The sequence below is a fragment of the Lissotriton vulgaris genome, chromosome 1_1, assembly GCF_964263255.1.
Source record: "Lissotriton vulgaris chromosome 1_1, aLisVul1.2, whole genome shotgun sequence".
NCBI lineage: Eukaryota > Metazoa > Chordata > Amphibia > Caudata > Salamandridae > Lissotriton > Lissotriton vulgaris.
Window position 1 is genome coordinate 717,133,218 of NC_141685.1, and position 27,869 is coordinate 717,161,086.

Here is a 27,869-nt window from a genome sequence, read left to right on the forward strand (position 1 = left end):
GCTTTTTGGATTGCCCCCTGTTCAAGTGGTCTCAGGGTCAACAAAGACATTGTTTTTTACACAAAGGCTGGGCACTGCCCTTTGTGCCTGAGTGACCGAGGAGCTTGTCTACGAATAATGTTTTGTTCCTTAGCGACAGCGAGGGTTGTCTACAGTCAGCGATTCATTCCCAAATGAAAGTGGAGTTTGTCTATTATCAGCGCTTCGTATCTAAGTGACAGTGGAGTTCGTGAACGATTAGCACTTCATGTCCGATCGGCAGTGGAGTGTGTCCAGGAACAGCGTTTCGTATCTGCATGCTGATTGAAGTATTGTGTGCTGTGGAACCTCCGGGTGCCTGTAGCCAGCCTGTGCTCCCTCGTGGGCATCCGTACCTGTGAAAGTACCTCGGTCTCAGTGACCAAAATTAACTAGTGAATCACTAATGACTTTTGGGGTGCATGGTTCCATTACAGTTGTGATAAAGTCTTTCTAGTGAGCCTCTGAGGGATTTGTGTTGCATTACCCCAGTCTGCATAGCCGCAACTAAACTTTTCAAAAGCATTAGTGACCTTTAAGCACTGCTTCACAATTATTCTTTAGAGAAGCATGTCGTGAGAGCCACTGGTTGCATTTCAATCATTTTCACCTTGTTTTGTTCAGAATATAATAATCTATATTTCTAAAAGTGTGTGGAAACTTTTTGTGGTGTTTTCATCGTGTTACTGCGTGTATTGCACAAATACTATACACATTGCCTTTGTAGATAAGCCTGACTGCTCTGTGCCAAGGACCAGAGGGTGAGCACAGGTTATCTTATTGTGTAGCTTACCCAAACTAGAGTGGTTGTTCCTGCCAGGCCTGGCTGCATACCTCACCCAATCAGGAATCCGAGATCTAACATGAGGATTACTACTTGTGTCCTCATATTATTACTGTCATAAAGAAAGTGGAATTAGTTCAGGAACCAGAAAGTCGCCATTCAAGTTCAAGTTCTTTTGTTTGTTTCTTCCGTGGGGCTTATGCCTACAAAATGTTAACCTCCTTTAAAACTCAGTGGAAGATGTATGATCAAAAGTTCCTTTTTCCTGTTTTATGCAACAACAATAAGCCCTTTAGGCAGATAGGTGAGTTCCAGAGTAACAGCATACAATAAAATAAAAAAATCCAACAAGTTATGTACTGTAAACCTAACAAGTGGGTAGGTCACAGTAGAACATTTAACAATTTTAAAAATCACAGGCTTAACACAAACACAATGCGATAAAGAAGCAAAAGTGTAATATCACATTGCGTATAGAAATGAGCAATACTTTTGAAGAGAAAAGAGGTGATAATGACAGGCAAAACGACATACAAGAATTAATTTGATTTACACATCAAAATATATGAGACAATTGTTCAACATGTAGAATTTTTTTTTTTTTCAACAATTTTGGGTTAAATTACTTCTTGGTCTTTTCACTTTAAAGCTTACCAGGTGAAGATCAAACAGAGTAAGGTCGATATCAGGATCAGGACTTGATTGAACATTGCTGACTGGGTCCGCTGAATTGCCCTGTGAAGGTCATTCTATGTCACAGGACACAAAACCAGTATTATTAAACTTAATTTAAAAATGCAAGATTATTAGAGTATTATTAGAGCATTAAGAAATCCGTGAGTTTACTGGTCACATTCATTGTTTTGAAAATGACTTCACTTAATGCTAATGACATCATTTATAGCTGATCTGACATGTCAAACATACTAATCCCACAATTCAGAAATTGTCTTTCTGCAAGTGTTCCTGCTAAGAACTTATTTTATAGATTATGCTAATACCACAATTCAAAAACTGTTTCTGCACATGTTTCTGCATTTAAATTTGCAAAGCTACCACCAGCTTGATTGCTGTTACTAACAGGCCAGCACTCTCATGCAGGGAAATGTTATACCTGTCCAGTACAAAATCATATGCCGATATAAATTCTTGAACATTGCACACATTGGATGTTTGCTGTACAGTGAAGTGCACATACAATCAGTGGAATGTTTGGAGAAATGTAAGTATTTATTTAAGTTAGTGCCTGCTACAAGGAAGTGTTATTTTTCTATGCAAAGTCCAGTCTCTCTATCGTAGATCTGGCTTAGTGTCAAAAACTATTGATTCTGTCACTGATCTGCCCAAGTTTCAATCCCTGATGCTTGGTGGAACCAAGCAAACCACAATTTGCACTGGGAGAAGGGCAATTCTCCACCATAAAATACCTTTTTGACTGTTAAACATTCTTTTATTCCTTTCTTCCTAGCGCAAAGTCTTTGTAAATCTGCCCCTAAATGTTTGGGATAAATTGTTTCAATACTTAAAGTTCATTTAAAAATTGGTTGAATTGCCTAAGTTTTAGTTTGCATTTATTAAGGTGTGAAATAAGCAAACCCTGAAACAGAAAAACAAATACATATGGATTTCTTTCAGTATTTCTCATACTTTTTTTAATGAGATTCATTAATTTGCCAATTTGAAAAGAGAAGTTTAGTAAATACTCCAGAACGGCATCTGCTTAAAACACACATTGGTGCATAACACACAATAGGTCGTAGTAAATTCAGTGGCGACCAGTAATTTGAGCAGAGTAGGAGCTGGCGGGCCACACGCACACACATACACTCACTAATCTAGATGCACATTCACTCAAACCCATATGCATTTGTAGGCATGCACACATACACACACCATTCACAATCACACACAATCATCTACAGCATGCATTCACAAATAAACATACATTCATACATACACACACGCCTGCTCACAGCAAACATTTTTTTAAACTTACTGGCTGCAGCGGCGAGCAGATTGCGAGAGAAATGCCCCCGAGGTTCCTGGATGACCGGAACTGCCACCTCCTCTCATTGGTTGATCTTAGGTCAGCTAGTGAGAGGAGATGGCAGTTCATAACTTGTCAAAGAATAGGATGGGGTAGTGAGACTGCTGACCCTACCTCACTCTATGATGAGTGTCACCCATTGACACTCAACCCAGGGAACTGCAGGGCTTAAACCTGAAGCACCCAGGTCTGAGGCTATCAGTGACACTCAACTCTTCATGAGGGTAGGACCACCAAATGTTTTGTTGGGCTGACGAGGCAAGCCCACCGGGCAGCGACATCTTCAGCCCGGAAAAGTTCAACTCAGGCAGCGAGGCACATTTAGCGCATGTATAGCACCTGGCTGCCTAACCAGAATATAAAGAGTGTTTATCGGTCTGACCTTTGCTCAGCCTGACATACACTCTTCAAATGTGGGTGGCGGGCCCCTCAGCACTTAAGGACAGGCTGCTGCTGGGCAAATTTCAAATGCTTTAGTACATTTGCCCCTTGAATTTTTAGCAACACAAGCATTTATAAAAATTCTATTGGACCTTTCACTAAGCAGTCATAATTGTTTTTATGCATTGGTGCATGATTTCAGTTCACATCTTCTGTTTGATATTTGAATTTGATCAACTAGGAATGCTCTTTGACTTAAAATATAAAATGGAAAGGTCAGCTCATGCAGATATGGCTGTCACCTTATTGTGCAGTCGTCATGGCATATTTCTCATACCAATTGCGCAAAGACTTTGATATCAATGGAGGTGGCATACTCTTGTAGTTCTCCTAAATTGAAGGAGTAAGTCTAGAGCAATCATGGCTTACTCCTGGAACATGGAAGTAAATCAGAAATACCATTAAAGTAAGACATAGATTAATCTGTGTGTTTATGGCTGCATGAGTATAGCAGGAATACTCCTAGCTAATATCCAGACTGCAGGAGTACATCAGGAATACCACACTCCAAGCCAAAATATTTCTACATTATTAATTGGTTCCAAATTATTTTCTCTCGGATAACAAAGCCCATGGGAAAGTCAAGAAGTGACCCAAACCGTCTATATTTTGAAAATCTATTTAAAATAGTTCTAGAGATCAAAGTGCACACAGCTAAATGCTTCAAATTCAGCTTGTGTAATATACCTGTCTGTTTATTCGTGGACATTCCCTTGTTATTCATGCAAAATGCATTCATGGGGGGTGTTGTCTGACTCGCAAAGGAGTAGGACGTGAGTTTTTACCTCTCTGGGCACCAGAAATATTCTGAGCCCCATCTGCGGCACCAGCATCAGCCTGACCACTGCGCAGGCTGGGCGAGGCACAGGCATGTCTCCCGCGTAGTGCCATTGCTGGTTTGGGGGCCCATTGAGAGCCGATCCCAGCCATAAAGAACAGGCTCCAAGCTGCTGCCTAATTCTCCCATGGCCACCAACTTAACTGCAGCGTCGTGGGCTGTAGAGCTGCCGGCTGGCCTGCGGGGGTACCAAGCCCAATCTTGGGGACCCAGATCTAATGACAGCCTGAACTGGGGGGAAGGAGGCCCTGTGGGGTGCTCCCCCAACCCCCAACACCAGACGAGGGAGACAGCTTGTCCTGTCAAACTCTGGGGCCATCATGTTGAACCAGAGCAGGCACGCTGGGGCGGCCACAGCACCACTAGCGGACGTCCCAGCCTTGGCGACCCTGCAGAGTGGAGTGGGCTTGTGAAGCAACTGGGGGCACCGCTAGATAACTGATCCCTAGGTCTACCTGCAGGGAGAGCATGGTGTAAACCCCTGCAAGACTGACTAAGTTGAACTGCACAGCTGCAGCACTCTTCACCGCTGCCATCTCCTACGAGCCTGGTAAATCCTGGGGACTGAAAGTCAGTCCTGGACCTGAAAGCAGCCCTGTTGGATTTAGTGAAGTTGGCCAGCACCCACCAGCTGGGTCCTTGATAGGTCTGGTTCGGCAAATCAAGGCCTAGCACTTGGGGAAGAACCACGAGAGACTGATATGGGCCTGTAAGCCCACGGAAAGAGCAGTAGTGCTTTCTCAGTGAGAGCACTGATGGTAGGCTGTCCCACAGTAGCAGGGGAAGGAACCCTCTTGCTCTACCTCGAGGCACCCCCTACATAAGTGTTGTGAATTAAGGCATGAAAGCTGAGCATACAGTGGAGGCCCCTTGTGTGACTTCCCTCGAGCTAGGCTAAGAGGTCTCTCGCCACCTACCATGGTCTTCTCTGCATGTTAGAGCACAGCACTACACATTGGGCCATCTACCAGACACTTTTAACTGTGTAACCAGGCCAAACACTGATAGCATGCAGTTTGCAAGGGCCCCGTATCAGACCACCCTCACCCCTCTTGACAGGGCCTGTGTGTGAGTGTGCAAGTGCTCTCACCCGGGTTAATCTGTAATTGGAGACCCGGCTGCCTCTGGCCTTGCTGTATGCACCGCCGCCAAAGGTTTTCTAAAGCGACCTCCCCGGTTCAGCATCTGGCGGCCTTTGTTGCCAAACCATGCACCAATAAAGACACCAAGGAGGCAGTGGTGTCCTCCTTCTAGGGTAAGATAGACCTGCAGAGATATGTTAAGCCCCTACACCTAAGGCAATGCCCGAAGACAATACCTCCCCGGCTCCCATAACACAGGACTATATGAATCACTTTCTCTAAGAAATCAGGTCAGAGATTGGCTTGCTTAGGACAGACGTCCCAGGATATAGCGGCATGGATTACCAAATTTAGCGGCACAAATATGAAAATTTAGCAGCACAAATATGAAAATTTTGCTGCATTTACGCGGCACTTAATTTTGCTCATAATCAAAGAATTTCAGCTTTAAAACAATGGAAACTGTTTTAGCAGAGTATTCCACTTTGAAATATGCAACCTGGGATATGGAACAGAGGAATCAGCCCACAGGTGAAGCCTGCTATCCCTCCCCGGTTCAGCATCTGGCGGCCTTTGTTGCCAAACCATGCACCAATAAAGACACCAAGGAGGCAGTGGTGTCCTCCTTCTAGGGTAAGATAGACCTGCAGAGATATGTTAAACCCCTACACCTAAGGCAATGCCCGAAGACAATACCTCCCCGGCTCCCATAACACAGGACTATATGAATCACTTTCTCTAAGAAATCAGGTCAGAGATTGGCTTGCTTAGGACAGACGTCCCAGGATATAGCGGCATGGATTACCAAATTTAGCGGCACAAATATGAAAATTTAGCAGCACAAATATGAAAATTTTGCTGCATTTACGCGGCACTTAATTTTGCTCATAATCAAAGAATTTCAGCTTTAAAACAATGGAAACTGTTTTAGCAGAGTATTCCACTTTGAAATATGCAACCTGGGATATGGAACAGAGGAATCAGCCCACAGGTGAAGCCTGCTATCCCTCGGAAATGCAATCCTCCATTTGCTTTAGTAGAGGTTCTGAGAAGCCCATCAAAGATGGCCTGGTAGCATCCCGTAGGAAATGGAATTCTAGAAACTACCTTATAGTGTATGTTCTGGGGGGATTGGTTTTTGTGGGAAGGTGATTTCTTCAGAGGGCTGTAAGCAGTACTCTACTCTGAAATGATATGGCACATAGACACATTCTCAGGATGAGGCATCTGAAACCTGACTTCAGAGCAGCCAAATGATTCCGTGTAGTCACATGTCTCCTTGGAGAATTTGAAATATCCCAATTTGTGACCAAGACAAGTGCCAGCAAAATTAGTAGCAAATGTGAAATGTCCGCAACGGCAGATGTGCCCGACCTGTCTAGATTTAATGGTTCCTTTCTTTGAGGCAACTGGGCCTACCTTTAGACATCAAGGAACTACTTTGTAGGATAAGCACACCATTTCTAAAAATCATAAGGGGGTAACAGAATACCATAATTAATTAATAACAATATACCAGAATGAGAACAAACAATGCTTAAGAGGGTATAACCTTTAAGGCAAGAACTTGTTCATTAGGATTATTTTTTCTTCATGTTTGAAGGCAACAGCGTGAAACAGCCTATAAACTCATGTATCAATAGAATTATACACCATCAGTGCTGGCCTCTATCTATAATGGGTCGTCTAACCTCTGTTGTCAATGCAGTAAAGACCACTGTGATTTCCCACACATTTGGTGGGTGTGCACATCGATCAATGTTTTCTGGATGGTGGTCCTTAGCCATATTAAAGTCATAGTGGGATACCCCTTCCCGACTTCCAATCAAACAGTGGTTTGGGGATCTGTCCACCAACCCTAAAAGCAATGACTCAGATGGAATGAACGCTTATAAGATATACGCTATATGCCGCCAGTCAGTTGATCGCTCTGTTCTAAAAGCACCCTGCCCCGCCTACACTAGCCCAGTGGTTTATCCAATTGTCCCACATTTTGGCCATGGAGCAAATCTCTCATAACCTCTCTAAATTCGATGCAGGGTGGCGTTCCCACCTTCATTATGTTACTCGGATAGAGTTCAACTGCTTTAATCTTCCTTGTTTCAGGGCGTTACATCTGTTCTCATGACACTGCCTGGGGCGAGTACGTACAAATTGACACCACTCACACACTATGGCATGGGGCTATGCCCGACCTTCATCATGCACCAGTTCCTCGCCAATAAGAGATTCCACGCAAAAGTACCTGTGCTTTAAAGGAAAAGTTAATATTTCACTGACTATTTGTTGTTCAACTCTGTCTTTTTGGTATACCCTAATCGCCGTCTTTGGCCTTTTGTCATTGTTTACCAGTCCAGCACCTGGCCTATGACTGCAATGTTTCTAACTATAACGTACCTGAAACCGGAGGTGTTTTTAATGAATTTCTAAGGTTTTTTAAATGCTAATTTATAACTATAACGTTTCTAAAACCTGTGTTTTTTCAGTGAATTTTGTATGGTTTTTTAACTAGCAGTCGCATTTGCAGAGTAGTGAAGAAAGGGGACTGGGCCTCCAACCAGCGCTCAGGAATTCCACCAGGTACCAGGAGGGCTTCTTGGCCCCGAAGGTCCCTCAGAAGTAAAGTGGACTTCATCCTCCAACCAGTAGTGCACCAAGAGGTGCGTTTGCGGAGTGGTGGAGAAAGGGGGCGTGGCCTCCAAAAAACTCTTAGCAATCCCACTGTGTGGGGCTAACTGGAGGTAACAGGATGGGTTGTTGGCCCCTACTATTACCTCCCGTAAGTCCCACAAAGCAGGATTGCTGAGTTCTGATACCAGGACAAGCCTCTTTCTCCACTAGTCTGTAAATGTGCTCCTGATGCACTACTGGTTGGGGGATGATGTCCCCTTGCCTCTTGAGGGTCCCTGGGGGCCAACTAGCCCACCTGTTACCTCCAGTAAGCCCCACACAGCTGGATTGCTGAGAGGTATTCAGAGGCCATGCCCCTGTTCACACCTCTCTGCAAACATGCCTCCTGGCACACTGCTGCTTGGGGGATTAAGTCCACTTTAGTCCTGAGGTCTTTAGGACACAAAGGAACCTCATCGCCCCACCAGCAGTGTTCAAAGAGGCGCAATTGCAGAGTGCTGTGAAAAGAGGTGTGGCCTCTGACCACATCTCAGCAATCCAATTCTGTGGAGCGTACTGGAGGTAACAGGTGGGCTAGTTGTCCCCCAGGGACCCTCAGCATCGCAGGGAACTTCATCCTCCAACCAAGAGCTCATTTGCAGAGTAGTTAAGAAAGGGGATGGGGCCTCTGGCGAGTTGTCGGCTTCCTTTTTTTATTTTAGGAAGGGGGATGTGTAGCACTCCCTCCCTTGACCATTTAGGGCCCCAGGGAACCAATCCCCCCAGGCCTGAGCCATTTTTTTAAATGAAATAAAAACTGAAGGGTAGGCAAGTGGCCCCCCTCCTGAGGCTGATTTCGGCCCTGGGGACCCCATCCCCCGGGGCCAGGTCATTTTCTTTTTTAAATAAAAAAATTAAAGGGAGGGGTTTTGCTCGGACCCCCTCCTGGGCCATTTACAGTCATGGGAATCCCATCCCCTGGAGTCAGGCCAATTTAAAAACACATTTTAAATAGGGAGGGGTCTGAGCAGCACCCCTTCCTGGACTATTTTCGGCCCTGTGGATGCCACCCCCTGGTACATGGCCAGATGGTCGTGGACCGTGGGTGGAGACCGAAGGGCCCTGTGGTCACAACCAGCTCCCGCCTCCTGTGGATGCCATCATGGCTTTTTACCCCAGGGAGATGCTGACATGCAGCTCCCTGGGGATAAAAAGCAAAGTACTCCCCTTTGAACATAGCAAACTGCAATGTCCTGTGGGTGGGCACCCCGGGACAAAGCTGGAGCTGGCTCTGGGTGGGGGTTGGCAGTCCCCAGGGCCATTTACGGCTAGCATGAGGAGGGCCGCGTGGCTTCCCTCTAACAGTACTGAAGACCCAGGCAGGTGGTGGGAACCGGGCCTGTGTGGGGGGATAAGTCCCCCACACTTTTTCTTATATAGTCTTGGGTTGGTGGCAGTTCTCGAGGCTGTGTGTGGGAGCTGGAGTTCCCACGCATCTTTTCAATGTAGCCCCGGGACTACTGAAGGGATTTATTCGATTTAACAAAAAGAGTGCTTTCTGAACAAGAGCTACATTTTTGCCAAATTTGGTGTAATTACTTTCAGCAGTTCGTGCTGTGGCTGTGTCTAAAGTTTCCTATGGAAATTAACTTTGAGAAAAAGCGTTTTGGGATCCCCCCAATATACCAATGTCTAAATATGCAGATTTTTTTCTCCATTGTGATGTAGAAATATTACCATCTTATATTCGTGACACAGGCCACTTTCTATCTAAATTACAATCAGTAGAATGGAAACAGGACTATGTCTTGTTGGTCATGGATATAAGTTCACTCTACACCAGTATTAGACATACGGAAGGAGTAGCAGCTATCAAATACTATCTATTTAAACGCACTAGTGAAAATTACCAACACAATAAAACGCTTCTTGACATGATCAGCGTATGTCTAACTAACAACTATTTCATCTTCAATAAAAAAGTGTATCAGCAGTTACGTGGTGTGGCAATGGGGGCATGCTTTTTCCCCAGCTATGCATGTTTACACGTTGGCTGGTGGAAGGAGCACGTCCTCAGAACAGCCCACAACAAACTGTTTGAAACACATGTAAAAGAGTGGTGGCGCTTCATAGATGATGTTTGTGTCATCTGGAAGGGGACTATAGAAACAGCATATGAGTTCGTCAAAACCGTTAATAACAATGACTTAAATCTGAGCTTTACAGCGGAAGCTAGTAAGGAGAGAGTACAGTTTTTAGATGTGGATATTTACATTAAAAACAACGCTATTCACACTAGACTACATAGAAAAAGTATGGCAGGCAATGCGGTGTTACACACCAGTAGTTCACATCCTAGGCACCTAATTAAAAGTATCCCCTATGGGGAATTCTTGAGGATTAAACACATTTGTAACTCAGATTATGACCTCAAGAATTGTCAAACCAAGGCTTTCCAGAGGTTTCTAAGTCGAGGATACAAAGAAAAAGATCTAAAGGTGGCCATGACTAGAGCTAACAGTATAAGTGCTGGTATGGAAATCATGGTACACACAGAAATAGCCAGTACCAACACTAATGAAACGCCCAAAACTGACAACACATTAATACTCATAACATCATATAGTCAACAGGAGAAACAGTTCAGAAAAATTATCTATGAAAAATTGGCCCATTATTAAAACAGACCTAACCATGTCACAAATGATGCCTGAATTACCGAAGATCACCTTTAGACGTGCACCCTCTCTGAGGGATGCACTCGTTAAGACCAGCCCAGAAGTGAAGGAACATTCTAAATGGCTATCTAAAAGAACCGGCTTTTTTAAATGTAGTACCTGCAGAGCTTGTAAATTTGGTAAAAATGTGAATGAGATAATCACAGTATTTGATTCCAACCCTATGAAGATTTAAAAGCTGCTCACTTGCCGTACAGATTTTGCTGTTTAGGTGCTAGAATGTTCGTGTGGGGCCCACCCAGCGGGCCCCACAGCAGGAAAGCCTTGTGGTTCACGGACGACCTCATAAACTCCAAGAAAACCTGCAGCTCCCTGGAGAAATCCTGGTGCCAGAACCAGACAACAGAGAACATGACAGCCCTCAAAAACGCTACCCTCAAGCACCACCAACTGATCCGTACCGCCAAGAGAACCACCTACAAACAGCGCCTGGACAAAAACACCCACAACAGCAAGGAACTCTTCAGCATCGTAAAAGAGCTCTCCAACCCCAGCGCCTGCAACACCGACATCACACCTTCGCAAGACCTCTGCGACTCCCTCGCCTCGTTCTTCCACCGCAAGATTGCCATCATACACGACAGCTTCGGCGCACAGACCAACAACCCAACCACCGAACCAGCGCACCCAACCGCCACCCTCTGCACCTGTAACCCGGTCAGCACCGAAGACACTGCCCGCACCATGAGCACCATCCACTCCGGCTCTACCATCGACCCATGCCCACACTACATCTTCAACAAAGCCGACTCCGTCATCGCACCCCAACTCCGCGACGTCGTCAACAGCTCCTTTGGAGCCGCCACCTTCCCAGAGAGCTGGAAGCATGCCGAATTCAGCGCCTTCCTGAAAAAACTCACCGCGGACCGCACGAACCACAAGAACTTCCGACACATCTCGCTCCTCCCGTTTCCTGACATAGTCATCAAGAAGACGGTCAACAAACAACTCTCCACCTTCCTTGAGACGAATGGATCCCTCGACCCTTCACAGTTCGGTTTTCGAGCTAACCACAGCACTGAGACCGCCCTCATCGCATCCACCGACGACATCAGGTCTATGCTCGACAAGGAAGAAACCACCGCACTCATCCTCCTGGACCTCTCAGCAGCCTTCGACGCGGTATGCCACCGCACCCTAATACAACGCCTCAGCAACACCGGAATCGAAGGCGTGGCCTTAGAATGGATCATCTCGTTCCTCGCCGGCAGAGCCCAGAGAGTCCGCCTCCCCCCGTTCTGGTCAGCAGCTACCAAAGTCATCTGTGGCATCCCACAAGGATCCTCGCTCAGCCCCACCCTCTTCAATGTCTACATGAGCCCCCTCGAGGCCATCGCACACAAACACAACCTCAACATCATCTCCTACGCCGACGACACACAGTTGATACTCTCCCTCACCAATGACCCCGCCACCGCCAGAGCCAGCCTCCAGGAAGGAATGAAGGACGTAGCAGAATGGATGAAGCTCAGCCGCCTGAACTGAACTCAGACAACACGGAAGTCCTCATCCTCGGACCTTCGCCCTCCGCCTGGGATGACTCCTGGAGGCCACCTGCCCTGGGCATCTCACCCAAGCCTGCGGACCACGCACGCAACATGGGCTTCATCCTGGACTCCTCCCTCACAATGACCAAGCAAGTCAACGCCATCTCATCCTCCTGTTTAAACACCCTGCGCATGCTCCGAAAAATCTTCTGATGGATCCCCACCTCAACCAGGAAGACGGTCACCCAGGCCCTCATCACCAGCTGCCTGGACTACGGAAACACCCTCTACGCCGGTACCACAGCCAAGCTCCAGAAAAGACTACAGCGCATTCAGAACGCCTCGCCAAGACTCATCTTGGACATCCCCCGCCGCAGCCACATCTCTGCCCATCTGAGGAATCTGCACTGGCTCCCCGTCAGCAAGAGAATCACATTCCGACTCCCCACCCACGCACACAAGGCTCTCCACGACGCGGGCCCCATGTACCTCAACAACCGCCTCGCATTCTACACGCCAACCCGCCAGCTCTGCTTCGCCAGCCTTGCCCTCGCCACCGTCCCACGGATTCGCAAAGGCAACGCTGGAGGAGGATCCTTCTCCTACCTGGCAGCCAACACATGGCGGCAATGTAGTAGTTATGAATAAAACTGACTATGAAGGAGAAATCCACAGCCAACTTGCAGACGCCACTTGCTATGAACCAATACCCTTCAATCCAATAGGTCCTTTGACAACCAAGATCAATGATAAATTATTGCTTTGGAAACAATCAGGTTTATTAAATGACCAAGAATACCTCTATCTAAAAAATTTCCGACCAACATACCCTTGGCTGTACACACTCCCCAAGGTACATAAGAACCAGCCCTTCCCTCCTGGTAGACCAATAGTCTCGGGCATAGGGGGTCCAACGGAAAGGTTGGCAGAATACATTGATCTCTTTCTAGGTCCACTAGTACACAACCTTCCTTCATACATTCAGGACTCCAGACACATCCTGAGCATTCTTTCTGATATCCAATGGCAACCAGATACATTTCTTGTCACTATGGACGTTGTGTCCTTATATACAAGCATCAATATTGATTTGGGACTTCTTGCTATGAATAGGGTTCTAGGTAACCGACCCGCTTCACTATATCAGCACACTGTAATGCTATCAGAAATGATGGAATTGGTTTTGAACAACAACTTTTTTGTCTTTGACAAGAAATGGTATCGCCAAAAGAAGGGGGTGGCGATGGGATCTAAATTTTCCCCATCGTTTGCCAACCTGTTTATGGGCAATTTAGAATCTGATCTCATCTGGGGGGAAAAGGGCTCCCAATACATTGACTCCATAATTTTCTGGGGACGCTACATAGACGACTGCATTCTCTTATGGTGTGGCTCGGAAGGACTACTCATGGAATTCTTCAACTACTTGAACAGTAACACGTGGGAAATCAGATTCACAATGACGCATAGTCAAACCAGAATTGAATTTCTAGATATAGAGTTGTATGTAGCAAATAACATTTTACACAGCAGACTCTTTAGGAAATCCACCTCATGTAATTCTCTATTACATGCAGATAGCTCACACCCTCCACACCAGATAAAGTCTATACCGTATGGTGAATTCTTAAGAGCCAGAAGGCTCTGTAGTGAAGAATCCCAATTCAAAGACTGCGTACATGACATGAGAAACAGGTTCTCTAAAAGAGGTTATGACAGTAATGTTATCAAACAGGCAGAAAGGAGAATCAACAAAACTGTGAGAACAGACATTTTGCAACCCAAAAAACAACCTTTGTCCACGGACAACACAATTAGATTTATTACAGAATTCAATTTCTTCCACCACACTTTGAGAAAAAGCATGAATAAACATTGGGGAATATTGAAAAATGAGAGATCTTTAAGTCCGTTTGTCACAGACAGGCCCCAGATCTGTTTCAGGAGAGGCAACACCCTCAGAAATAGATTGAGTCCCACAGTACCACATGGTTTGCAAGCAACAGATTGGCTGTCCACAAAAAGCAAAGGTTTTTTTAAATGTGGATTTTGTGCCATGTGCAGATGGGCTAAACACAAAACTAAACAATTCTCTAATCCCTAAGGCGAATGTTTCTCTATAAACACCAACATCAACTGTCTCACTAAATATGTAGTTTACATCATCGAATGTAAGTGTGGTAAACAATACGTAGGGAGCACCATACGTGCCCTTAAGGACAGAATCTCGGAACATATGAGGGCAATTATCAAACAAGATCCCAAATACCCTGTAGCCCTACATGTGGCAAGTTGCCAAAATTCTGAAAGTGAGAAAGTTGTCTCCTTCTTTGGCATTGATGTAGTGAACTTGGGGATCAGAGGAGGAAATAGAGAACTAAAATTGAGACGTACGGAAGCTATGTGGATCATGAAAATGTATGCAGTCGGCCTAGGTCTTAACTTTGACTCAGAGCTTCAATATTTCTTAGGTGACTGACTTTTTTTAAATGATACCAATGATTGACCAGACATACATACCAGTTATACAACAAACATGATGCAATTGTTTGATGAATTATAAGGTTGAATTGACATCTATTGAATTTGTTGTTTGTCATGGAGGTATCTACTAGATATCGAGTTCGCTAATCATACAGCAACAAATGTATTTTTTGCTTCATATAAAAGTAATAACTGCAATGTGAATTATGTGTTACATCCCGGTTACACTATACTAATGATGTTTTTAATCAGATTGATTTGAATAAGGTTCTTAGAAATGTAAGAGAGGTTGGGAAGATATCGTTTTCACGTCTTCCACAACAAATACGATAATATGCGAGACTATTGCAACATCTTCTCGAACATATTCATGAATCAGTGCACACGGACAATTTTATACTGGCATTAAGCATGTATTCTTGCTAGCACTGTATTTGTGGGAATATATTGCAATCACCCACCACACACTGCGTGTCATCGTTACCATGAAGATTAATGTTATGCCCCACCAGCATGTACACATTTCACCTAGAGATACACAATAGGCATGTCTTCCTAACATATACGGTGTACTCTCTCGGCACGATATTTCTGCCTGGATTACATTATTTAACTGACCCACAACTTTGATGGACACACACTCCTGTCCTGGTCTCCCCTCACTGTTTCTGTCTCTTTAATCTACTTTGCCAGAATGACGATCGCGTCACCTAGGAAGCGGGACGCTGTCTCTTTAATCTATTCTGTAAGAATGACGTTCGGGTCACCTAGGAGGCCGGACGCTATTTAAACGTCAGGTACTTCCGGGTCACGTGTCCGCACTCCGAACACAGAGACCCGGGAGAGCTTGAAAGAGGAAAGACGTCTTTAAGGTAACGTAAACGGACAGCTTTCTTAGGGGCATGACTTTGATATTTATTGCTCCGGAGTCTCATACCGCCTGGTCGGAATGTTTGTCTTACAGACATCATGTCCGGACGAGGCCATTGAGCATTCCTCACCAATCGCGACGAACGAAAAATTATAGGTAAGCTGCCTTGATTTATTTTCCATGCATGACGTAATATACATGCTTTTTGCCAACATATCGGTATTCTATTCTAACGCCACTCACATATATCACATTACAGATACAGAGTGATTGACTCCCATACCTTCTCCCGGGCAACCCACAACAAGCGCATTACGCTTGCAAGGTAATGCGACAACCATAAAAACAATACTAAAACCCCTTTATTGTACGTACTTAGCTCAGATAGGAGCTTTATGTCTCACAATATTTGCGTGTCCCAAATAGAGTGTCCTAAATAGAAGGGTACATTATTGGCTAGACAAAAGTTTTTTTCTCTTAATTTAACAAACCCTACCCAATGGAATCTCTATGCTGGCTCAAACTAGTTGTTGCAATGTTGTCTAGCATATAATTAATTGTCTGCAAATTAGAGTCCGCAAACTAGAGGAGCGTTAATTTATGAAAGCACCAGTGCAATACACAATAATTTGTCGTCGCTATTAATGACCATAAATAGCTCCACTAGTTTACTTCCGACACACCCAAACATATATATTTCTCTTCAACTTTATTGCAGCTAATTTAATTCACGTCGACATAGAGATTGGATGGTCTTGGGCCCTTCCGGGTCGGAAGTATCACCGGAAGAGCGGTGAGCCTACCGTGTTATACATTATGTTGCAACTAAACTCTCATTTTGAGTTTACCCATGAGGCTAACTATTGTCCTTTATGTGATTAACTTGATCAGACCTTAAGTCTGTATCTAGTCACGTGCCTAGTTAAGGATAACTTGCGATTTCATATATCTAATTCTCCGACCTTTCTTCTTTTCTTTTCTCCTTCTTTTCCATTGCCTTTTCCCTTCTCTTGTTTTTTTCAATTCTACTCACTTCGAATAATCATGTTAGACCGCTTGGTCCAGACACAACCATTGGAGGTATGTGTCAGATTTTTTATATTTTTTATGGAATTTATATCACAATGCACCAATTGCACGCATGAATTCTCACATCGATATAGAACTAAGCCAAGCACTTCACCACTCACAACTTCGAAATATTGGCACAGAATATACACGCGAATCCACGCCATCAATTAGGGTGCTTAAGTGCACAACCGTTCACCTTAGTGCATGGAAGTAACGAGCCATCTGAAAGCACCTTAGCACACTAAAGGATGTTTTCCCACAACCATCTCAAGGGCATAGATTTATGCATGAGATTATCCTATGTGAGGCTTGTCTCGACTGCTGACCTGAAGTGGTGTCTAAAGGTCATCTAACAAATGTACATATTCCCAAGTATAGCCCCTTGTTTTTCTGTATTATTTCCAGCCCTGAAGATTCGCGAGATGCGATGAAACACGTGTCGGCTGGTTGTTCACAAGCTGTGATTGATTAAAACAAGGAGATCAAGATTTCTTTACAAACATCTGTTTATTTATTTACATCCACTTGCATAAAAATATTGTTTCTCTGCACTGTATTGAACATTTGCATTTGGACATATTGTGCTCATTTTTTTACCTTCCAAGTGTGTGCATAGGGTATGTTTCTATCAGCCAAGACATGTAACTCCCTCCCCGCCCACCTCCGGCTGACACAGAACCATCTCGCCTTCAGGAAGCAACTCAAGACCTGGCTGTTCGAGCAGTAGCGACCCCCCCAGCGTCTTGAGACCCTAACAGGTGAGTAGCGCGCTCTACAAATTCCTTGATTGATTGATTGTGCAAATTGAGATATGTGGGTAGCACCAAATTACAAGTCTTTAATCGCATACTTCCACATCTGCAAGCTATTGTGAATCCTGATCCCAGTTACCCGGTGGCTGGACACTTCAAATATGTACATAAGAATGATTTGAAAGAGCTGGGTTACTATGTCATTGACTCAGTGTCTAGATCCATCAGGAGAGGAAATAGGGAAAAGAAACTCAAACAACTTGAGTCGCACTACATATTAAAACTAGATACCAATATGCCGAATGGTCTAAATAATGGGGAAGAATTGCACCACTTTTTATAAATGTATCATCTGTATAACCATTTCTCTCATCTATTACTATTGTATGTATTCTGAACTGTGTTTTTATATATTTTATCCCAATATTTGTCTCTCCTTTTTAACTCTTCAGTTTTTATCCTGTGGTTTTTAGTCCGGATTTTAGACGGGGTTCTGTCTGGAGAAATCTGATTTTTGCCTCTGATTTTACCAGTCTTTTAACGGGGCTGGAACAGGGGATGGATATGGGTTGGTTTTTAAGAAAGATAAATTTGTATATTGGTGGCTCTGAGGTGTTTAAGTTTTTGTAATGGATTGTGGCTTGCTTGACAGGATGGAGCTGGGACTTCTGAGCTTCCCTGATGTTATGGTTCTTCAGCACTTGCTAATCAGATATGGGAAGACCGTACTAAATATCCGGAATTATGACCTATATTAATGAATCATATATGGCAAATGATTACATGAAATAATTTTAGCCATTTGTATAGGGCCATACAATGAAATTATGAAGGGTTATGAGCATCACATGGACTTCTCTGAAATAATTTAATATTATTGTATTGAGACACAGTTATGCTGCAATAATAACTGGTGAACATTTTATATCAGAATATTTAATTTCTTTGCACTTGCACTTTATGGCACATATTTATTTATTTATTGCTTCTTTTGCACACGTAATTTCTGCAATTACTAGGTACTTCTCTGGTATCACTATGTATTGTGGAGGAGTGTTTCTTTATGTCTATGCTATGCTAGAGGCAAAACAAATAGCGGACTGTGAGCTAATTAATGATTTTTTTCACCTACTGCACAAGTATGAAATGAAAAAGATTCTTGATAGAGCGCACTGTGACCAAACGGCTTCCTGGCGCTAGAGGTAAGGCTGAGGGAGGTGGGGGAAGCCAATACTGTTTAGCAGGAGTACGCAATAGAAAACAGATGAGTTTTTAGGGCCTTGCGGAATTGAGAGTAAACGGTGATTGATCTGATCGACAGAGGGAGGCTATTCCAGAAAGAGGGACCCAACACAGAGAATCTGGTGCCTCCAGTTTTGGATCTGCGAAACCGAGGTACATTGGAAAGGAACTGATTAGAGGAGCGGAGGGAACGGTTGGGGATGTAGGGAGTGATGAGGGAGTTAATAAAGGCTGGACCTATGCGGGTCCGAGCCATGAAGGTCAGGCAGCCCATCTTAAAAAGGGATCTCTGAGAGATAGGGAGCCAATGAAGGGCTTTCAGAACGGGGGTAATGTGGGAGGACTTAGGGAGGTGGATGATGAGGCGGGCGGCCTGATTCTGAACAGCCTGTAGGCGGCGAGTATTTAATGTGGATTGGCCTGGAGCACGTAATGTGATCAAGTCAGTTTTCTACTGACGAAACGCGTCATGCTGGGCACTTGTCCTTTGAGAATGCTGCACATTGAAATTGGAATGCAATAAAACGGCACTTTGAAAATCTTAACACACCGTGTGGTCCGTACCTGTGTCTTGGGGGATCCCGGGAGAAGCAGAACTGTGGAATTATATATATATATATATATATATATATATATATATATATATATATATATATATATATATATATATATATATATATATATGTATTTGAAGAAACTCCACACCACCTCCGGCAAGCAATCCTGTAACGCCAGCGAGAAAGGAGACGGACCACAGGATCAGGTGCAGTGATTTTATTTAGCACAGGGAAAAACAGCTACGTGTTTCAGGCTACACAAGCCCTTGTTCACGTTGCAAGTCAATAAAGTTTTTGTTGCTTTTTTATATATGTGACTACAATAGTGCTTGCCCATAACAGTGACATCACGCATCACATGGTCATGAAAAGGAGAAACATGCTATTGAGGGTATGTTTTCTAAAAAATCGACTGGTAGAAATTATTATAAAAATTCTTACAGCATAAATGCAAAAACGCAAATTTCATACATGAGGAAAATTCTTTCAGCATCAATGCAAAGGCACAGACCTCTTACATGTACTTAGGTTAAGAATAACTATTCATGGATGCATTCAATATAAACCTTAACAAACAGTTGCATTGAATCTGTCTAAATACACAACAAGTTTCCTCAGAACATAATTGTTGAAAATCATTCCTACCCTCCATGAATATTCTATACATGGGTAACTTAACTATGCTATATTTAACATGCGAGATTAGGAAAAGCAGCAAGAATTTTAAAGTGCAAAAAGTTGTGCAAAATGTAAGTGCAAAGAAGACATGTTAAATGTAAAGTGCAAATGCCTGTTTGATTTAAGAAGAGTATCATCAATAATAACATCAATTCCATTACAGAGCCTTGTAACGGGGTTGTTAAGATCATATAAATTACCTTCTAAAATTCATCAAAACAGAAAAAATAGTGCTTAAACAATAAAAGGGAATTAGGCCACAGGGAAATAAAAAAAATGAAAAACAGTGGGGATATAAAAATATATATATACAAATATATACATGACAAATATTTCATCAAGATCGTGTACAAAAAAATATTTTATAAAAATATTTCATAAAAATATTTCTTATAAATATTTTAAAAATATTTCATATAACAAGACAAGAGATATACAAAAATGTTCAAATTGATACTAAATGCACATTAATTAATATCAAAGATATCGTTGACAAATATACAGGTATGGCTGTCACAGGGCAAGGTAAGCTGAAATGACATTGTGCAAAAACAACAGTTGATGAACAGAATGCAGAACAATGTCATACATTCACCCCAGTACAGAGATCTGGGCCTAAAGCCATCGTTGTTTTTGCTCTCCATGCCATTCCAGTTAGAACTCAGCCATATGCAAATCAGTCTTGACCTTGTGCCCCATGGGAACAGTCCAGCCCGAACTGCCAAGCCAGGTCCTCCCTGGACGGGAAACAAGCATCCTAGGACCGGCTTTGGGCTTTCAGCCCTCATCAGCCAGGATAGCTTGATTCCAGTGGCATGGAGAGGACGGGACTCACGTCTGAGCATAAGCGTCCCACTAAGGGTGACAAATGCAAAAACAACAGTTGATGGACAGAATGCAGAACAATGTCATACATTCACCACAGTACAGAGATCTGGGCCTAAATCCATCGGTTTTTTGCTCACCATGTCATTCCAGTTTGAACCCAGCCATATGCAAATCAGTCTTGACCCTGTGCCCCATGGGAACGGTCCAGCCCGAACTGCCAAGCCAGGTCCTCCCTGGACTGGAAACAAGCATCCAAGGACCGGTTTCGGGCTTTCAGCCCTCATCCTCCAGGATAGCTTGATTCCAGTGGCGTGGAGAGCACAGGACTCACGTCTGAGAATATGCTTCCCACTCAGGGTGACAAATGCAAAAACAACAGTTGATGGACAGAATGCAGAACAATGTCATACATTCACCCCAGTACAGAGATCTGGGCCTATATCCATCGTTTTTTTTGCTCACCATGCCATTCCAGTTTGAAGCCAGCCATATGCAAATCAGTCTTGACCCTGTGCCCCATGGGAACAGTCCGGCCCAAACTGCCAATCCAGGTCCTCCCTGGACTGGAAACAAGCATCCTAAGACCGGTTTTGGGCTTTCAGCCCTCATCAGCCAGGATAGCTTGATTCCAGTGGTATGGAGAGGACAGGACTCACGTCTGAGCATACGTGTCCCACTCAGGGTGACAAATGCAAAAACAACAGTTGATGGACAGAATGCAGAACAATGTCATACATTCATCCCAGTGCAGAGATCTGGGCCTAAATCCATTGTTTTTTGCTCACCATGCCATTCCAGTTTGAACCCAGCCATATGCACTGTGTGCATTGTAACACTTGTTTTCTTTTCTTTATTGTATCAATTCCTGAATTTTCACATCGTGACCAGGCCAATAAGGCCGCCAGCTTTTTGGATTATAGTAATATGTAGTCCTTTGGTAATGTCGGCAACTGGAGTCATTTGTACATTTAAATAAGGATGCTACAATGACGTCTTGTATCGTTATCAAGGTTCATAGAAGCCGAAACTCGTGGATCACGTCCTTTGCAGATTTAATACTTCCAAACTACAACCTGAGTGCTGATTCCTGCCTTGTAAGAGTGGGAGGAGATTAAATACATATATATAAAATTCACTGAAAAAAACACAAGTTTCAGGGACATTATAGTTAGAAATTACCATTTAAAAAACCTCAGAAATTCACAGAAAAAAACACAGGCTTCATGGACGTCAAAGTTAGTTGAACTATAACTCACGCCCCAGCAATGCAGTGCTGATGACGTCGCATAATAGATCACTCATGACATGGTCAGTGACATCACTCATGACATCACTGATGACATCTCAAATGACATTACTGATGACATCATCAACGTGATTATCTGATGCACCTCCTCACACCCTAAAATACAGACTACCATTTTCGAAACCATAGACACACCAATACTAGTACAGCTACAATAATCTGTGCAGTATGCATGCAGACCTCTAATCAGCTATATAGCATTGATGCAATCTTTTAAATACTCAGTTAGGGGCATATGTAGGTAATTTATTTTTTGCGATTCTCAAATAGCAATTTTTAAGGAATCGCTATTTGAGAATTGCAAAATGGAATGTAGGTAATTCGCAATTTTTTTGCGAATCCCTAAAATTCCTTATTTGCGATTAGCAAATTGCGAATCGCAATTAAGGAATGAGTGTCCCATTCATTCCTATGGGCCAAGAGGCCCATAGGAATGAATGGGGATACATTCTCAAATTGAGATTTTCTTTGAGGAAATCGCAATTTGAGAATCGCTATTCTGAGGGTGCCAGGGTGTCCAAAGGACACCTGTTGCACCCCTGGAATGTGCCTGTAAGTACATGTGGCGCACATAGGGCATGTTTGTGCGCCACATGGCACTTTGAATTTAACGTTTTTTTTTCATTTTGACAGGAAATTGCAAAATACCATCTACTTGGAGTAGGTGGTATTTTGGGATTCCTTATGCCCAAATCGCAATTTAAAAGGCACCCCTGCATAGCATTTAAGGGAAATGCTTGAGCAAAATAAGGAATCACTAATTTTGCGATTCCTATTTTTGCTATGTGGCACCTACATACCAAATTGCTGTTCCGGCATTTGCGAATCACAAACACCTTCCTACATAGGCCCCTTAGTACCTATGCAGTCTAGAAACCCTTCTACCTGTCCCATGCACTTGTCCATTCACCTATCCAGCACTATGTACGTATCCTATCGATCTGCCAATACCTAAACACTTATAAATATAGCATGCACTCTCTTTGCAGCACTGAAATTATCTCAGTTATTAGTCATATACTTAAGGAATGGCCCAGCCACTAACCCAAGTACAGGTACAATGTTTTGTACACTATGCATGTAGATCTCTAACAAGCTACATACTATGAATACGCTCTTCTAAATACTCAGTTATTACCTATGCAGTGTTGGAATCCTTCTGTATGTGCCATGTATTTCTCCAATCACCCATCCAGCACTATCTACATATTCTATCACTCCGCCAATACCTAAGCACTTATAAATTCAACATGTACTCTCTTTGCAGCTCTGAAATTATTCTAGTTACTAGTCATGTACCTAATGAATGACCTAGCCAGAAAAACTATTGCAGCTACAATGTTCTGTGCACTATGCATGCAGACCTCTAATCAGCTACATAGCATTGATACAATCTTTTAAGTACTCAGTTAGTACCTATACAGTCTAGGAATCCTTCTGTCTGTCCCATGCAGTTCTCAATTCATTCATCCAGCACTATCTACGTATCCTATCATTTCACCAATACCTAAGCACTTATAAAATGAGCATACACTCTCTTTGCAGCATTGACATTACTCCAGTTATTAGTCATTTACTTAAAGAATGGCCTAACCACTAATACAAGTGCAGGTAAAATATTTTGTACACTATGCATGCAGACCTTTAACCAGCTACATACTATTGATACGCTCTTCTAAATATCCAGTTAGTACCTATGCACTGTAAGAATCCTCCTGTCTGGCCCATGCATTTCTCCAATCACCCATCCAGCACTAGCTACTTATCCTATTACTCCACCAATACCAACGCACTTATAATAACTGAAAAAAATGTTTAGCATTTTTTGATATGTACTACTGTCAAGGTAAGATTAAGTAATCCAAACACTATCAATGCATAACTCCATTCAGCTGTGCACTATATATATATACACCTCTAACCAGCTACTTAGTAAAGTACTACCCATGCAACCTAGGAATCCTCCTGTCTGTCCTATGCACTTCTCCAATCACCCATCCAGAACTATCTACGTAGCCTATCACTCCGCAATACCTAAGCACTTTTAAATTCAACATGTACTCTCTTTGCAGCACTGAAATTATTCTAGTTATTATTTGTATACTTAAGGAATGGCGTAGTCACTAACACAAGTGCAGGTACAATATTTTGTACACTTTTCATGCAGACCTCTAACCAGCTACAAACTATTGATATGCTCTTCTGAATAACCAGTTAGTACCTATGCAGTGTAGGAATCCTTCTGTCTGTCCCATGCATTTCTCCAATCACCCATCCTGCACTATCTACGTATCCTATTACTCCACCAATACTTAAGCACTTATAAACACTCTTAATACTTTAATTATTCTTGTTATTAGTTAATCGTCCAGTCTGTCCCATGCACTTCTTTAATTACTTATCTACCACCACAGTGATGTCACTGACCATGTCATGAATGATGTAATATGTGACATCATTAGCAGTGCATTACGGGCGTGCGAGTTATAGTTAGCAGAACTAACTATAACGGTGGAATTTCTATGGTTTTGTATGAGTGAAATATCCAGCTCACTATAACACCCCTGAAACCTATGTTTTTTTCTGCGAATTTCTAAAGTTTTTTAAATGCAAATTTCTAACTATAACGTCTCTGAAACCCATGTTTTTATCAGTGAATGTGTGTATATATATATATATATATATATATATATATATATATATATATATATATATATATATATATATATATGTGTATATATATAAATATATATATATTTAAAAATGCAAGTGTGTTTTGAAGGAGGTAATTTTCAAGTTTCACCCCAAGTAGGAAACTTTGGATTCTTATCCAAACAACTTTTTGAAAGGACTGCAAATTGTTTTACATGTAAAGGGACAGTACATTCTTTACCTAACAAAAAAGGCATTCCTTTTAAACAAAATAATAATGCACATACATGGCAATGAGCTACATTGTAAAATTGCCTAAATCTAACCATATTTTCCACAAACAATTTAAATTCCAGTAAACAAAAAAATGCTCTTAACAGCAGTAGGATTAAAAGCCAAGCAAGACCATTCCAAATGAGACTGGTACTGTTGTTAACAAAAACAATCATATATTTTCTTGTCTCTCTGATCAATCAGCCTAATGTGTGGCATACTGTCAAAGGGGCAAATTCACGTCTAGAAAATTGCATTGCAATTGTTCTAATATGTCCCCATTTAGAGGGAGGGGTCAGAAAAAGAGGTTTTGACTTTTAGTAAATATTATAGATCCACAACTGTGGCTTTATAAAATGTCAGCCAAAAATAACACTGGCATCATTATGTGACCTGGGGCCTCATTAGGATGGCGCGCGGTGCCTGCCGCTTTCATTATGCAAATGCAGGGGGTACCATAGGTACCCCCTCGTGTGCACCCCCTACTGTGTTTCTCTCTGGGGGCCCCCAGGGGGCCCTCAGAGTGAACTCCGCCTGCCTTTCGGTGGTGGCATTGCCGCCACGGAAAGGCATTATAAAATGCACATGATAATATGGCTGGGGGTGTCTGACAGACACGCCACCATATTATTCCTTTTCCTCCCCGGCCGCAAGGCGACCGGGGCGGAAAAGTGGCGGACGGTATTTCTGTCCGCCGAGGTCCCACTGCCATACTAATATGGCGGGGGGGAAAGCGAGGGATGATGGCGGGCAATCCGCCCACCATCATAATGGACCCCTTAGTATGGAATTGATATTTCTATACCTTGAGAGTGACATGGGAAGAATTGTTTTATTTTAGTGTCATTAAATATTTACTGGCTTTTTTGGTGCGTCTTTTCACCTCCACTAGAATGCAGGAGGGACTAGTTTACATCTGAAATCTGTCAGCAAGTGGCCCAGTGGCTATAAGGAGCAAAAACATTAGACGAATGAATGGTATAAAAATTAAGCAACTTTATACGTAGGATCCATTTTTAGTATGCTGGTTTGTTTTAGTACAACACCTCTAAAGTTTTTATGATGTGCACACGCCACATCTGCAAGCAATACAAATGCAAACATATTTGCTTAGCTACGGCTTGTTTATATGTGTAAAGAAAACTCTACGGCTTCAGAATAAGCGAAGGGGTTAATGGGTTAATGTCTTAGAATAAGGTGGTTTATTTGTAGTAATCTTTGCAGTGTTATTGGCTGAAACATTAAATCATGAAATTATTGGCTGAATAGTGCAGCTTTTGCCCAGGCTTGTGAAACATAGATAAGACAGTTCTACTGAACATATACAGAATGATCAGTGAAGGAAAAACTAAAACAATTGTCGGAATTTATTAAGGATGTTGCCGAATAATTAAATGTACAGAACCCTTTTTAAATAAAATAACATTAAAACAAGTGTTTCTGTAACAGCAAATACAGAAGGGAGATCACCACGTAACAGAAAAAAATGTCAATGAATTAGATGTACGTTATACTCACAATCATGTTTTCCAAAGCATGTTTTGCAAGCCAACAGTTGAGGAATACAGGAATGAATAGGTTTCTCAGCGGTGGCCAGAAAATCTAAACAAGAAACAGGCACTATCTTAAGATCACAAAAATATTTGCATAGACATTAAGCAAGCTGAAACGGTACCTTCTGTAGCAGATCCATTATTGTAATGAAACCTTAAAACTATCTGAAAAGAGGTCAAGAAGCACGATTGTTTTGGCATTTATTTTAAAACACTACCTCTGAAATACTGGCTTCAAATATTGGACTTTCAATAAAGTTCACAGCTAGCACAGTGGGTCAAATCCAGAAAGCCATTTTAGCTTATCCATGCATCAGGGGAGTAACACAGGCACATGCAGCACCTGTGGTGCAGGGCAGCATATATACTTCAGGGGGAATCCGACTCTTCAGGGGACTGTTTCAGACAAAAGCCTGATAATATGTGTGAGATATTGGAGACTAGAGCCCCATATCACTCTCTGAAGGTGGGTCCATCATTTTGAGTTACGGCACTGGGATAGTTTTGTCAGAGCATTGTATTATATATATGTTAGACGGATGTTCTCAGAGCTGCTTTCTCAATTCCAAGCACAATATTACAAGCACCCTGTAGGTAAAATGCAATTGTTGTTATTAGGTATGACTATTGACGAATTCTTGAACTTAATGCAGTATTCTGGGTGCTTTCTGCAAATGCTTCATTTACACGTTCTCTTCTTCTTGTGCTTGATAGTTTTATATATTTCAGTCAACACGTTTCCCTCTGTATAGCAATCAGCCTAGGGCTTTTTCAAAGCTGAAAGTTAGACATATACATCAGTTTTAGGCTTAATACATTTGATGATGTATTTGTACAACATTTATTTTATTTATTTTAGTATTTTATAGAGCGCACAGCTACCTCCGACGGAGGTGTCCCGGCGCTGAAGACCTTATCTCAGAGGGGGGAAGGGGGAAGGAATGAGAGTTTAGATCTGGGAGAAGAACCAGGTCTTTAATTTTTTACGGAAAAGGGGTTCTGAGGTGGCGAATCTTAACTCTGTGGGTAACTGGTTCCAGAGTTTAGAGGTGACAACGGCGAAGGCCCTTCCACCCGTACGTGTGAGACGAAAACGGGGGGTTGTGATTAGGCGTAGATTGTTGGATCTGAGGTTACGCTGTGAATGAGAGAGTCTCAGTCTGCGTCGGAGGTATGCAGGACCACGGTCATTGAGGGCTCTGAAAGCCAGGGTCAGGGCTTTGAATTGAATCCGCATTTTTATTGGGAGCCAGTGAAGTTTGATAAGGTGGGGGGAGATGGAGTGTCGAAAAGGAATATTGTTGATTAATCTTGCCGCTGCATTCTGGACTCTCTGTAGCTGGTTGATGAGATAGGCGGGGGCCCCTAAATACAGGCTATTTGCGTAGTCCAGGTGGGAGGTTATCAGGGCATGGACTACTGTTTTTCGGGAGTCAAGTGGTAGATAGGGAATGATTTTTTTTAACATGCGTAGCTTTCCAAAGCAGGCAGAGGTTACTTTACTGATTTGGGTTTTGCAGGAGAGAGAAGTGTCGAATTGAAATCCTAGGTTTCGGG

The 27,869-nt window shown here is 42.8% G+C and overlaps 1 protein-coding gene across 1 annotated transcript in view; it reads right to left on the reverse strand.

Moving 5' to 3' along the window:
• Window positions 1-27,869, reverse strand: part of LOC147747702 (potassium channel subfamily T member 2) — a 1,549,272-nt gene that overhangs the window by 987,657 nt on the left and 533,746 nt on the right. Inside the window, exons 8-9 of the mRNA XM_086926024.1 lie at window positions 26,278-26,361; window positions 1,457-1,551 (exon numbers count right to left, since the gene is read on the reverse strand). Of these exons, the coding sequence (XP_086782150.1) occupies window positions 1,457-1,551; window positions 26,278-26,361 (179 nt within the window). The remainder of the gene's footprint in view (window positions 1-1,456; window positions 1,552-26,277; window positions 26,362-27,869) is intronic.